An 11,862-nucleotide genomic window follows, 5' to 3' on the forward strand; every position below is an offset into this window, starting at 1 on the left:
CAAACCCCATTCGGTAGCGCTCGTTATGAACGACTCCAGCTTGTGATCCAGATACCACTTTCAAAACTCGGCAAGTTGACGTGGTCGACAGGTAACTTAACTCGACTCGCTCACTGCGTTGCTGGTTCTAGCTCCCAGCTGACGTGGTGTGTCGGGAACGTCCTCACTGTAAGCCTGCCACTGCTCCTTGCGTTGTCAGTGAGCTTTGGGGAGTTCCGCGGGGCTTTGTGGCGCCGGGATTGTTTGCCGGTAGGCATGATTCCAGGGCATCTCCTAAGCTTTTTTGTTGTTGTTTGTTATATAGAAGCTGTCCTGCGCCAGGTTCTGACCCAATTATTGAGGGCGTCTATCGGGTCGCGTCAACTAACAGTTGCACGCGCGCGGTCCAGAGATAGTACAAAATGTCCTGTAGCTCTCAATCTAACATAGGTATCGTAGGAAAGATCACACCAAAATTGGCCTCTAAGACGAGTCTACCATTAAGCCGAGTTTCATCTACTTGTCCTAATTAGTTAAATCGCAGTGAACGTGTAAACGTAACAAAATTTCCCGTCGTCTGCCAACACATGGCCCTCTACGGAGGAAACAGCAATTCTTTTTTTTTTCAATACTATCCTGGAACACGTTATATGGGAATTATGTTTGAATTTTAAATAAGTTATGTGCGTGTGTCTTTATTCGATCAAAATAGTAAGTGCCCATACATAACTAAATACAGTTATCCAGCAATACAGCTTCACTGGTCTTCCATCTTCACAGTAGTGGGAAGGCACTAATTTTAACACGAAATTGTTTTATTCCGGAATTCACGACGATTTCACTTACGTCATATCTGTCACGGAAGTGACGTGAGTACAACCAACGCCGCCTGTATAAACATTGCCTAACTCGTGAGCGAAATATGGCCAAACAGCCACTCTCCTGTTGCTCTCTCCTACCCTTCCCCGCTCCGTAGCCTTCCAGCGTGGTTTCGCGTCCGCCAGCCAGCGCCGCTTCTCGGAAACTATGCAAAATAGTGGAAAGTGTGTTTAGCGTTCCCGAGGCGGCGCTCCTACGCCTTCTTGTTTTTCACCATGCCTGTCTGTCTTGGTCTGTCACTGATGAAACTTCCGTTGTCACGAAGCAAAATCCCTTGCGCTGCCGCAGGCTGATGCCGGCTTTGCGCGCTTATCTACTCGGATCACAGGCCCTGAAATTTTCTGAGTGGGGCATCCCACCTCTATCCCCACCGCATTTAGGTATTGTTTTGACCCCGCTATTCGCACTCCGCATCGGTACGCACTTCTAAAATTGAGGACTGTACTGTAGAAGCGCCCGGACAGCGTGGCGGGATCCCAGCTGCTTATCCTTTTGTTTCCTATAATTTTCTGAAGTTTACAAGCACGTGATATTATTGGAAAGTAATCGTAGAAGTGAGCGCCTGAACAAAAAACGTGCACGCAATTTTTATTCCCTAAATACTCCAGAAAGAAAAATATCAGTAAAATAATGGCTGCCCCACCCAAAAATATCGTTTTTCTGTTAGCTATATGTCTACCCGACAATCAGTATGTTCTTACACTATTTCAGTCCGCCTCTGTCTTTATCTTTGGAAAAATGCAGCAAGTATGAAGCGAGCGACACGTTGAACGAGATCCCCCAGTGTGCCACAGAACTAGCGCCCCGTCGCGGCTAAGATGTAAGCGAAACGGCCCTTGAAGCCCAACAGGCAAGCTGACAGACACACGTCGTAGAAGTGGGTGCAGCGTTTGCGACTCGCGAGCAGTGAGGTAAGGCGAGATGTCCGCCGCCACGCGCCACATAGCGGATCAGTGCCTGAACTAAGCGTCCCTACCCTTCCCATTGAAAAGCGCGCGACGCGTCAGGCAATGTTAATACAGGCGGAGTTGGTACAACGGAGCAAGCGGCCTGTAAAGAGTGCACCCCTGCACGCAGGATCATCTTGCGGGGAAGCAACCTTTAGTACTAAAGAGTACGTTATACTTCGGGTTGTTCGTTTTCAGGTTTTATATTTTAACACGAAAGTGTTTTATGCCGGGATACAACAAGATATTACTGACGTCACATCCATCACGGAAATGACGCCAGTACACCTTTGCCGAAGCGACCCGCCAGCAGGACGTCGCTCGCTAAGCACACCCAAAAGACAGCCGCCGACCTGCAAATCATGCTCAGCTGCAGATTTCGCTGCACATTTCACTTTCGTGTTTTACCGATTCCTATGACAAAGGAATCAACCACAGTTTTTTTTTTTTTCTTCTCCATACCGAGCTATCTGTTAGTCGTTCTGTCAACGTTTACCTGGTACCCATCTGTGGTACGTGTTACCCACATGGATTCTCCTAATTTCGGTCCCAGCTATATAGATGAAGCACTTATTGCCCGACGTCACTGGTTCATTTATGTTAATTCATTTACGCTCGTCCTGCTCGATATTCTCCGCACCCGCAGTTACTGGCGCAGCAACCGGCGATGACCCTGTTCTCTGGCGACGTCTACCAAGGCCACATTTGGTTCCGGATCCGCAAGGAGCAGGTGGTCGTGCAGATGATGAACCAGCTCAGTTTCGACGCAATGGTGGGTGGCCACAAAAACGCAGTTTATTAAAGGGACCCTGCAACACTTTCAGGCGCTTTCACTTCTTCCTTCGGTTCTGGAACCACTGCGAAAGCTGTATTTATCGCCAGCACGGAGCGGCACTGCGTGATTTGCTCGTCGCACCAGATACGCCTTCCATTTCTGCTTTGTTTTTGTTGGTTTTTTTAGTTGATATCGAAAAGCGTTCATTGCTGCAACTGAAGGAAAACCGACCACCAGCCGCTACATGGCCTTAGTGACGTAATTCGAGCTGTCGAAGAACGCCAAGACCGAAAAAGCGAGAAAAATCGTTTGAGTGAGTTCACAAGTTTTGTGTGGGCATAGAGTTGGCTGAGGTACTTTGTGACTCTAACCTAAGTACTGGGTGTGTTGGGTGACTGCGTTATGCAAGCATTTAAGATATCAAAAAAAGTTTAACAAAGTGTTGCAGGGTCCCTTTAACAGGACAAACCACTCACATTGACCCGGATGCTCATTCTGAAGGCCACCTGATGCGAGATGAAAATTGGTTTCTCGAAAAGGATGCATCGTTCTGCGTGGTAATGCATGAAAAAAAAACAAGTAGAAAGTGACGAAAAAGCACATTTTGAAGGCGGAAAAAGCTTTTTTACCTTTAAAAATGTGCAGCACCGCAAGGAATTAAAACTCAATGTGTCGCAGTTTTACGCCACTGTCCTCTTTGTGAGCTTTTTACAGCCAGATTTGGCTGTGATCAGGCAAGTACCTTTACTAATTTTATTGTTTTACTTTGTTTCTTTTCGCCAATGACGTATATTTACACTATTATAGCGAGCAAACGTGTCAACTCCTCCAATTCTGCGTTTTTGTGCAAATGCAGAGCATAATACGGTGGGTTGATTTCTACCATGTTTATTCGTTTTTCCATCGTTTTTTCAGGCTTTTTTGTTTTTATCTTCGTGCTTTCGAGCGATGTACAAAAAGGCATTTTTTTTTTAATTTTGTTAGCTCATTTTCTAGTTTCTATATTTCTATGCTTGTTCGTAAAATCTTAAATGGCCTATTATCCCCATTTACGCTATTATACCGATTAAATGTGTAAACTCCGCCAGTTATGCATTTTTGTGCAAACGCACGGCTTTACACGGTTGAGGCTGACACGGCACTCAGCAAAGAATGCTACGAATTGAAATAAACGTCGCAGCACTCTACAACGCCCCAGAACGACCATTCAGCGTGCTGAAATGTGCGAATTTGGCGGATGACGAGGCCCAGCATGCGATTAAAGTAAAAACTAGGATCTGCGCTAGGATAACAGCGCGCACGAACGCCTTGCGCAGTTGTCCCAGCACAGATCCCCGTGTTTACTTTAATCGCGTGCTGGGCCTCGTCATTCGCCAAATTCGCACATTTAAGCACGCTGAATGGTCGTTCTGGGGCGTTGTCGTGAAGCCCACCTGCACCGATTTCTTGGAGTGAGGGGGGTACCTCTCCAGCGTAACCGATACTAGCGCCGTAATTATGTTTGAGAGAGAAGGAGAGAGAGAGAAGTAAGTTTGTTAGGTTCGTTGGTTGTTACGACGTGATGGGTGCCCTTAGTCCGTGGCTCCAGTCTGCAGGGCGCCGGTGGCTGCTCTGGCGATTGTTAGGCACTGCTCGTTGTAGTCGGCGCTGGGCAGTGTCTCCCTCCACTGCTCCTCTGCTAGAGATGTGCTCGTGAATTTGGTCGCACCGTGCTGCCGTCTGGTAGAGGGTGGCTAGTTGGTTGCACTGGCGCACAGCTTTGGGTGTTGAGTTGGGTAAAGTTTGTGTAGTCGGCAGAGGTGGGGGAACACGCAGATTTAACATGTTTGAAGCGTGGTATCACTGTAGCATATGCAATTGATGATGACTTGTGTCCATTGTCGCAAGGCCCGCTAGGGCAAAGAGGGCCAAAGACATGGTTATTTCTGATACACTTGTAAGTGTAAATACTAAATTATTACAGTAAAAAGACAACAAAAGGGAAGCGAAATAAAATCCAATGAGGATTGCTAGTGTATAGGGCTATTGGTGATCACACATGATATAAGATGAGTTCTAAAAAGTGAATCTCTGTCGAAAATTTAAAAGTACGTTTAACCGAAAACATGGGGTAATCTTCCGGAAAGTGTGCTGGATGCAGCGGAAGTTGTATCTGTATAGCTCTGGAAAGTGTTTATGTCGTGTTGTGTCTAGTACTTCGCATTGTGTGAGGATGTGTGTTACGGATAGGCCCTCTCCGCACCTACAACACAATGGTCTTGAGGAACCAGTGAGCAGGTGTGAGTGTTACATATGTGTGGCCTATCCGTAACCTAGCCAAGGCAACTTCAGTATGTCTGTTGCGTGTGTCGGTGGTATATAATCCCAAGAGTGGCTTTATTACGCGTAGTTTGTTTGGTACGTTCATTCCAGTGTACTTGCCATGTTTTGCGAAGGTGTTGTTTATGTGTGGTTTGAGGTCGGTGTACGCTAGCGTTGTAATGTTCACTGTATTTGCAAGTGAAGCAGTAGTCTCCATTTGAACTGCCGCTTCATTACCGGCGATCCCAAAGGAACGTGGGACCCAGGAAAGAACCACATCAAGTTTTTTTTGGAATGTACAGACATGATGGCGTTGAAGAGAAGGTTGACAACATGGTTCTTGGAAGGCTTTGGGGATGCCAATGCCCACACAACACTAAGGGTATCGGTATAGACAATAGATTGTGGAATTTGACTTTGAAGGATGAAGTATACTATAGGCCTCTGCTGTAAAAATACTACTATTGCAATTCATAATTTTACTGACATTGAAGCTGGGTCCATGCGCAGCACAGGAGATAGAAGTGGCAGTTTTTGAGGCGTCAGTGTAAAATTCTGGACACTAGTATTTTTGCCGCGAGTATACGCAATTCTAGGGCGAACGAAGCGAAAGCGTAAATGCTGTCTTCGCCCTGCGCCCCTCCCAGTCGCTGGGCATCAGCGAGTTCTACAACGGTCCACGGGGTCTCACGCCTCTATTTGCCAACCTGACCAAGGAGACGCGGCTCGTACTGTGCAACGCGGACTTTTCTAACGACCCGCATCTCAACGAGCTACCCAACACTCCCCAGCGATCCTTCGAGAAGGTCATGGCGGGCGTGAGGGTCGGCGTGATTGGCTACATCCACGAGGAAGTGCGCGTCCACGGGCAGCCAGGCCGTAAGATCTCTTTCTCTCTCTCTCTCTCTCTCTCTCTCTCTCTCTCTCTCTCTCTCTCTCTCTATATATATATATATATATATATATATATATATATATATATATATATATATATATATATATAATATGTGTGTGTGTGTGCGTGCGTGTGCGTGCGTGCGTGTGTGTGTGTGTGTGTGCGTGCGTGTGTGTGTGTGTGTGTGGGTGTGGGTGTGGGTGAGTGAGGGAGTGGGAGTGTGCTTGTGCGTTCGTGCGCACGTCCTTCCCACACACGAACGCACGTACACACGTATTGATTTATTTAATTTGATTGTAGGGGTTTGAAGCGCCGACGCAACGCAGGCGATGAGGCGCGCTGTAGTGGAGGGCTCCGGATTGCTTTTGACCACGGGGATCTTTGACGTGCGCCGAAATCTCGTACACACAGGCGCTTTTGCTTTTCGCCTCCATCAGAGAAGCGGCCGCCGTTGCCGGGAATAGGAGGATGAGGACGAGGAGGAGGAGGAGGAGTACAACTTGTTCCAAAAAAGTCTTGTGGAGCAACCCACCATTGGAGCAACCCGCCGTCTTCGCCCGTTCGATCAGCTGCAGCTATCTGCTGGGGCTAGAGCTAGCGAGTTCTCTCTCCCACTGCTCTCGGAAGGAGTTTTGGATAGGGTCGATGTGGGGGTTAACTTGGCATTCCCATACCATGTGCTAAAGCATGGCAGGGACGCCGCAGTTTCTGCACAGGGAATCGTAGAGGGTGGGGTGTATAGTGTGCAGCCTCGTAGGGTGTGGGAATCGGATTCGCGTCCTCGTGCTCAGAAGCACAACGCCTTGGCCACTGAGCCAGCGCGGCGGGTGGTACACAAGTATTAGAACAGGATGTTGACCAACAGTTTCAACCAGATTAATTTGCCGAATTTAATCGATTAACTTGTCGAGCAATCGGCTGTGGTGCTTCCCCGATGTGAGTTTCAAAAGGCTGCGCCTTTCGCTCTTAACCGTTGCGTTTACCCGCAGGCTATTTGCCAAGGAAACGCGGCATTATTTCCGGGATTGGTGCAGAGCCATGTCAGTTTTATAGGGAGATACACCTGCCTCTTTCCGTGTTCTTTCATCCTGCATAACCGGGTCCTACGAAACGCCCTTTCCGTTGTCCCGAAAAATGGCTACACGTGACAGAAGCCGAGTTCGCACCAGGAACGGCTTTCCTCTAGGACCACTATAACGGACAGAGCAAAAGAGGTTTTACTCAACAACACTGCCGATAAACACTTTCACTCTTTCCTTCGTGTCTGCAAGCATTGAGGAAGCTATTGGCGGTGAGATGTTTGAGTGGCGCCCCGTGCACCTCCTGACGTAAGCTTTGGGATTCGCGCCGCTGTCTTCTATCATGTTCCACTTGTAAGGTGCCTGTGCTAGAAATCGCCTGTTTTGATGTTTCAGTGCATTAAAAAGCATATTTCCAGTAATTCAGTTTTTTTTTTTTTTTTTTGCTAGCTTCGGGCGTACTGAAGAAATCCTGGCCTACTCGGGATGATGCCCCATGAATTGCAGTTCTACTTTAACGCATATCTGCATATGGTGAAGATATGGCTGCGGAAAATGTACCGTAAATATCCCTCCAGATCTGAAAACACATCGTGTTACTGTATTTTACCGTATACATGATTAGCATGGGTTCATGCGAGTGCGTGTGTATGCGCGCGAGTGTGCGCGCGCATATGTTTGTGTGCGTGCGCGGGTGTGCCTCCGCGCGTGTGCGTGCGTGCGTGTGCGTGTATGTGTGTGCGGGCATGTGTGTGCGTGTTTGTGTGTGAGTGCGTGGGGGTGTGCATGCGTGTGGGTGTGCATTCGTTTGTGTTATGGCGGGAAAATGCTATGGCGGTGCACCTGCAGAAATGATGCAAACCGACTAGCACTAGCTCCTCTCCGTACTGACTTTTTACACTCCGTACTGGCTTTTAAAGGACAAAAGAGCAGTAATGTAAAATGGGCGTGCCATTCCTAAGTCTCTATTATTTGGTCTACACTTACAAATATCAGACGAGGTTGAAAGCACGATTGCTTTGTGGACGAAACGGTTATGGCGCCGTGCCCTGTATACGAGCACAGCCTCCGAGCTTGCACCAACCGCGTTATTGGTATCGTGCTGAATTGCTAACGTTTCGCTCAATACATGTCCATACTGGTTACAAGTCGGGTATAAAAGCAGCAGGAGTAGGTTATTTTTAACTCTACCTACATCTTTTGCGTCCCATAGTGAATTCGTCGGCATACTCTCATGCAATGACAACGTAAAGTGATGTGATACAATACTTTCGAGTGTTCGGCAAGGTTGCAAAAATGGCTTTACGTTACAGACGATTACCGGGAATCGCAATGCCTTCTGCCAAAGCCAACAGCCCCGAAGGCCTGGAATTTGTTTTGGTCTTGCCTTTTAGCTGTTGTCGGTTATCAGACTTTCCCTGTTCCCTTTGTTTGAAAGATTGCTTAATACAGAAGCTCACGCCTAGCTCTTGCTCATCGCGCTCCGCACAGGACCGGCTTCGCAAGGAATGGGGTGACGCCGGGAACGTTTCTTCCGGAGCGGTATCAAAAACTGTACTTTAAACCACGTCTTGAGCTATCCGATTTTAAGTCTTCTATTATCATCAAAGGGTTCGTACACGCAAATCTGGTGCGGACAAGCATCAAAATTCAACCGAGAGCAAACAAAAAGCAGGGAGAGCGAGCCCGAGTGAAGCAGAATCCCTAAGCCGACGTCACGGAGACGCGCTTCGCAGCGTTGCCCGTGGTCACGCTCACCGCCTATAGTTACGCCAGCACGGAGCGGCACTGCGCGATTTGCTCGTCGCAACAGATGCGCCTTCTGTTCCTGCTTTGCTTTCGTGGCATTTTAAGTGCGAATGCACTTTATAAGCGACCCCAAACCATCCACCGCCGGCGGCGGCGGCGGCGGCGGCGGCGTCCGCAGTGCTCCTCTATATTTAAAAAAGAAACAGCATCCGGCGCCAGGTTTCGATCCGAGGACTTTGCGGCTGCAGCGCGACGCTCTACCGACCAAGCCACGGACGCGACGCTGATATCAGTGTTAGTGACGCGCCTTATATCTTTAACGCATTCAAACTACGTCGTCAGCGGCGTGCGTTGGCGACTCAGCGGCGTTATAGCGGCTTGATAACTGCGTGGTGTACACGTGATACTACAAACCCGATGGAAGAGATGGAAGAGAAGGCGGCGAGGCGGTGGGCTGCGGGGCCCGAGCGCAAGCGCCGCAAGCGGGCCGACAACCGTGCATTCGCACTTTCACATTCTCCCCCTCGGGGAAATGCGGGGGAATTTTTTTTTAAAGTGGCTCGAATGCGTTTATTGCTGCATATGAAGGAAAGCCAGAATGGGCCTTATGCAAAAGTTCTGCCCTCTGTCGAAGCGAAAGCGAGCCCTTATTTTGAAGTCATGTTAAAGGGTTGCGCCGGTTGCTGGTACGCGTGCTACGCGTGCGTTTTTAAAGCGAAGCTTTTTTACCTCTACCCCCCCCCCAGGGTTCTGTCGCGACCGTCGGTGTCAACAGAAAACTCCCGCGAACAAATAAAAGCAGTTACTGGCACCGCCAGGAATTCGAACCTGGGACGAATAGAGAAACGCAGCGAGAGTCCGTTGTCTTGCAGGTGTTAATCGACCATATTTAGGGGAAATTCCCAAGGTGGAGTAAGTGGAAATTCCCAAGGTGGAAATTTTGTTCCAGTGCTCGTTTCGTGCCAGTTTTTGTGCCAGTACTTGTTCAGGCCTGTTTTCTGTCCTCTCCATGCTGTGTCGTCGCGTTCCGCTATTCCAAAAGCCGGTAAAACTTCGTGCAGCCACCATTACCTTCACAAACCCGAGGGACTGCCTGCAAGAGGAGGCGAGGAAGCTGCGCTCCAAAGGCGTCAGCGTCGTCATCGCGCTGGGCGGCGGCAATCCGGACCTGGACCGGCATCTGGCCGAGAACGTGACCGAGGTGGACGCCTTCGTGGTGTCCTACAAGGACCGCTTCGCCTACCCGTCGACGCAGGAGAACCTCCTGCGCAAGGCGCCTGACCTCGACTACCCGATCAAGGTGGACCGGGCAAACGGCACGGGCTACATATTCGTCGCCACCAACCACTACCAGTTCCTGGGGCGCTTCACGATCACGGTGCGGTGGAGGGACCGGAAGGTGCTGTCCGCCTCCGGAAGACCCGAACTCCTCGACAAGTACTCTGCAGAAGGTGACTGCTTGCCACCAGCGTAGCCCTGCACATTCCGGCTGGCACAAAACGCGTTTGTGGGCAACGATTTGAGCACAAAGATAGAAATTGGGCCGAAACTCTCCGCTGGATAATCACTATAATGGGCGCATTTGTAGTTGAATTATCTACGTCACTCTTAGGTATAACGCGCGGCTAGAATTTAGTGGCTATACGCGCGGCTATGCGCGGAGAGTGCTTGTATCCAGGCGCTCCGCGTCGCGTACATGTTTTAAATTACATGCGCATGGGCTACGCATACTAACCCTGGTATTCTGAATCCATCCTCCACTTGAGCCTCTAGTGGAGGAGATCCTTGAAATCGATTTCCCCATGCATAAGCATTGCGGAATCCTCCCCTTATAGTCGAATGGAGGGAATGAATTGAGTGGAGGAGGGACTCAGAATACGGCTTTAAGTCTTCTTACCCGTCTTGAAGGCGAAAACCTGGCGTACATGTCTACCGTGTACTAGAAGATAGGGGTTGTGCCGTGCGGGGGACAAACCAATGGAAAGAGCGGATCCCATTTGCGATAAACAAATTGTATGGAGCGCAGGCGTTCCCAAGCGAACCCCTGTTGCCGCCCGCGCCACCTAAAAGATTTTAAACCAAACTCAACAGTTATTTAAGGTAGAATTCAAAATTAACGTGTGCTGCATATTTGGACGAGGCACAGTTAAAAAGACAAAACCAAACAATGGTGCGCAAAGGATTGCGCACCATCGTTTGGTTTTGTCTTTTTCGCTGTCCCTTGACCAAATATGCAGCGCAGGTTAATATTTGCGAACCATCGTTTGGTTTGTGTCTTTTTCACTGTCCCTCGAAATATGCAGCGTACGTTTTTTTTTAATTCTAGACTACACCAACTATAGCCCCTAAACAAGCCTTTGTTAGTGTTTTATAAAACAATATGCCATAAAATGAAAACAAGGCTATTTAAGGCAATAAATGAGGATAAATTTACAAAAAAAAAAAAAACTTGTGGAGTCATTTGGGAAGCAACGGCCGCCAGAGGCGTTGCTTACAACAGGAGCTCCTTAGCAGAAATTTTCATCGCACAAGGGACCCCCTTCCCCCATTCAAACTAGCTCCAGACGTCACACCTCTCTTCTAGTACACCATAACATGTCAACAGGTCGACACAGCGCAACGCAACTTTACCGTCCTTCACCTTAATCTATATTTATGAATCTTAACCCACATAATTACGCCTTAATCCACCTTAATCCTCTACAATATATCTTAATCCGCCCAATATTACCTTAGTAATCATACCGTTTACTAATCAATCATTAGCTTGTTAATCATGAATCATCTCTTACGCAATACTAGCCTACTTTAGTTGGCTGCTAGCCTTCCTTGGGTAGCTCTGGTTTTTGCGTCCTCCGCGTCGACGCTAGGGTCGTTCGAGTTCAGAGAGGGGAGAGGAGACCAGGACTGTTGCTTCTCTCTACCCTTGTTGTTACCGTGTAACTGGGGCTTAAGGTCCAAACGGGCTATTCTGATTGGATGCCAGTTGGGGTATTCATGTTCAATTGCAAGGGGTATTTAAGGCATTGTATCCTCTTTACATGTCATGGTCTCATTGACATTTTCAGACATGAATACTGTCACTGCCATGAATTGTGGCTCTGCTATCAGCCGGCTTCCGCTCAGTTGCAGCAATAAACGCATTTGATAGCCACTCTAAAGACAATTGAAGCAAAAGAAAAAGAGGAACTGGAATGCGTGTCTGGGGTGCGAGCAAATCCCGCAGTGCTGCTCTGTACTGCCGATCACTATACCTTTCGCCGTGCTTACAATGAGTAAAGAACGAAGGAAAGAGTTAAAGCATTTATCGGTATCGTT

At 48.5% G+C, this 11,862-nt stretch overlaps 1 protein-coding gene across 1 annotated transcript; it reads left to right on the forward strand.

Annotated features, from left to right (window-relative positions):
* The first annotated feature begins 2,427 nt into the window (after window positions 1-2,427).
* Window positions 2,428-10,018, forward strand: LOC144153182 (protein 5NUC-like). The gene is made up of 3 exons (XM_077684832.1): window positions 2,428-2,577; window positions 5,529-5,760; window positions 9,606-10,018. Exons 1-3 carry the CDS (start codon window positions 2,473-2,475, stop codon window positions 10,016-10,018), a joined length of 750 nt encoding a protein of 249 aa, XP_077540958.1. The 5' UTR covers window positions 2,428-2,472.
* The last annotated feature ends 1,844 nt before the right edge of the window (window positions 10,019-11,862 follow it).

Source organism: Haemaphysalis longicornis, unplaced genomic scaffold, assembly GCF_048455015.1.
Source record: "Haemaphysalis longicornis isolate Haplotype H1 unplaced genomic scaffold, Haemaphysalis longicornis Haplotype H1 scaffold_9, whole genome shotgun sequence".
NCBI classification, from domain to species: domain Eukaryota; kingdom Metazoa; phylum Arthropoda; class Arachnida; order Ixodida; family Ixodidae; genus Haemaphysalis; species Haemaphysalis longicornis.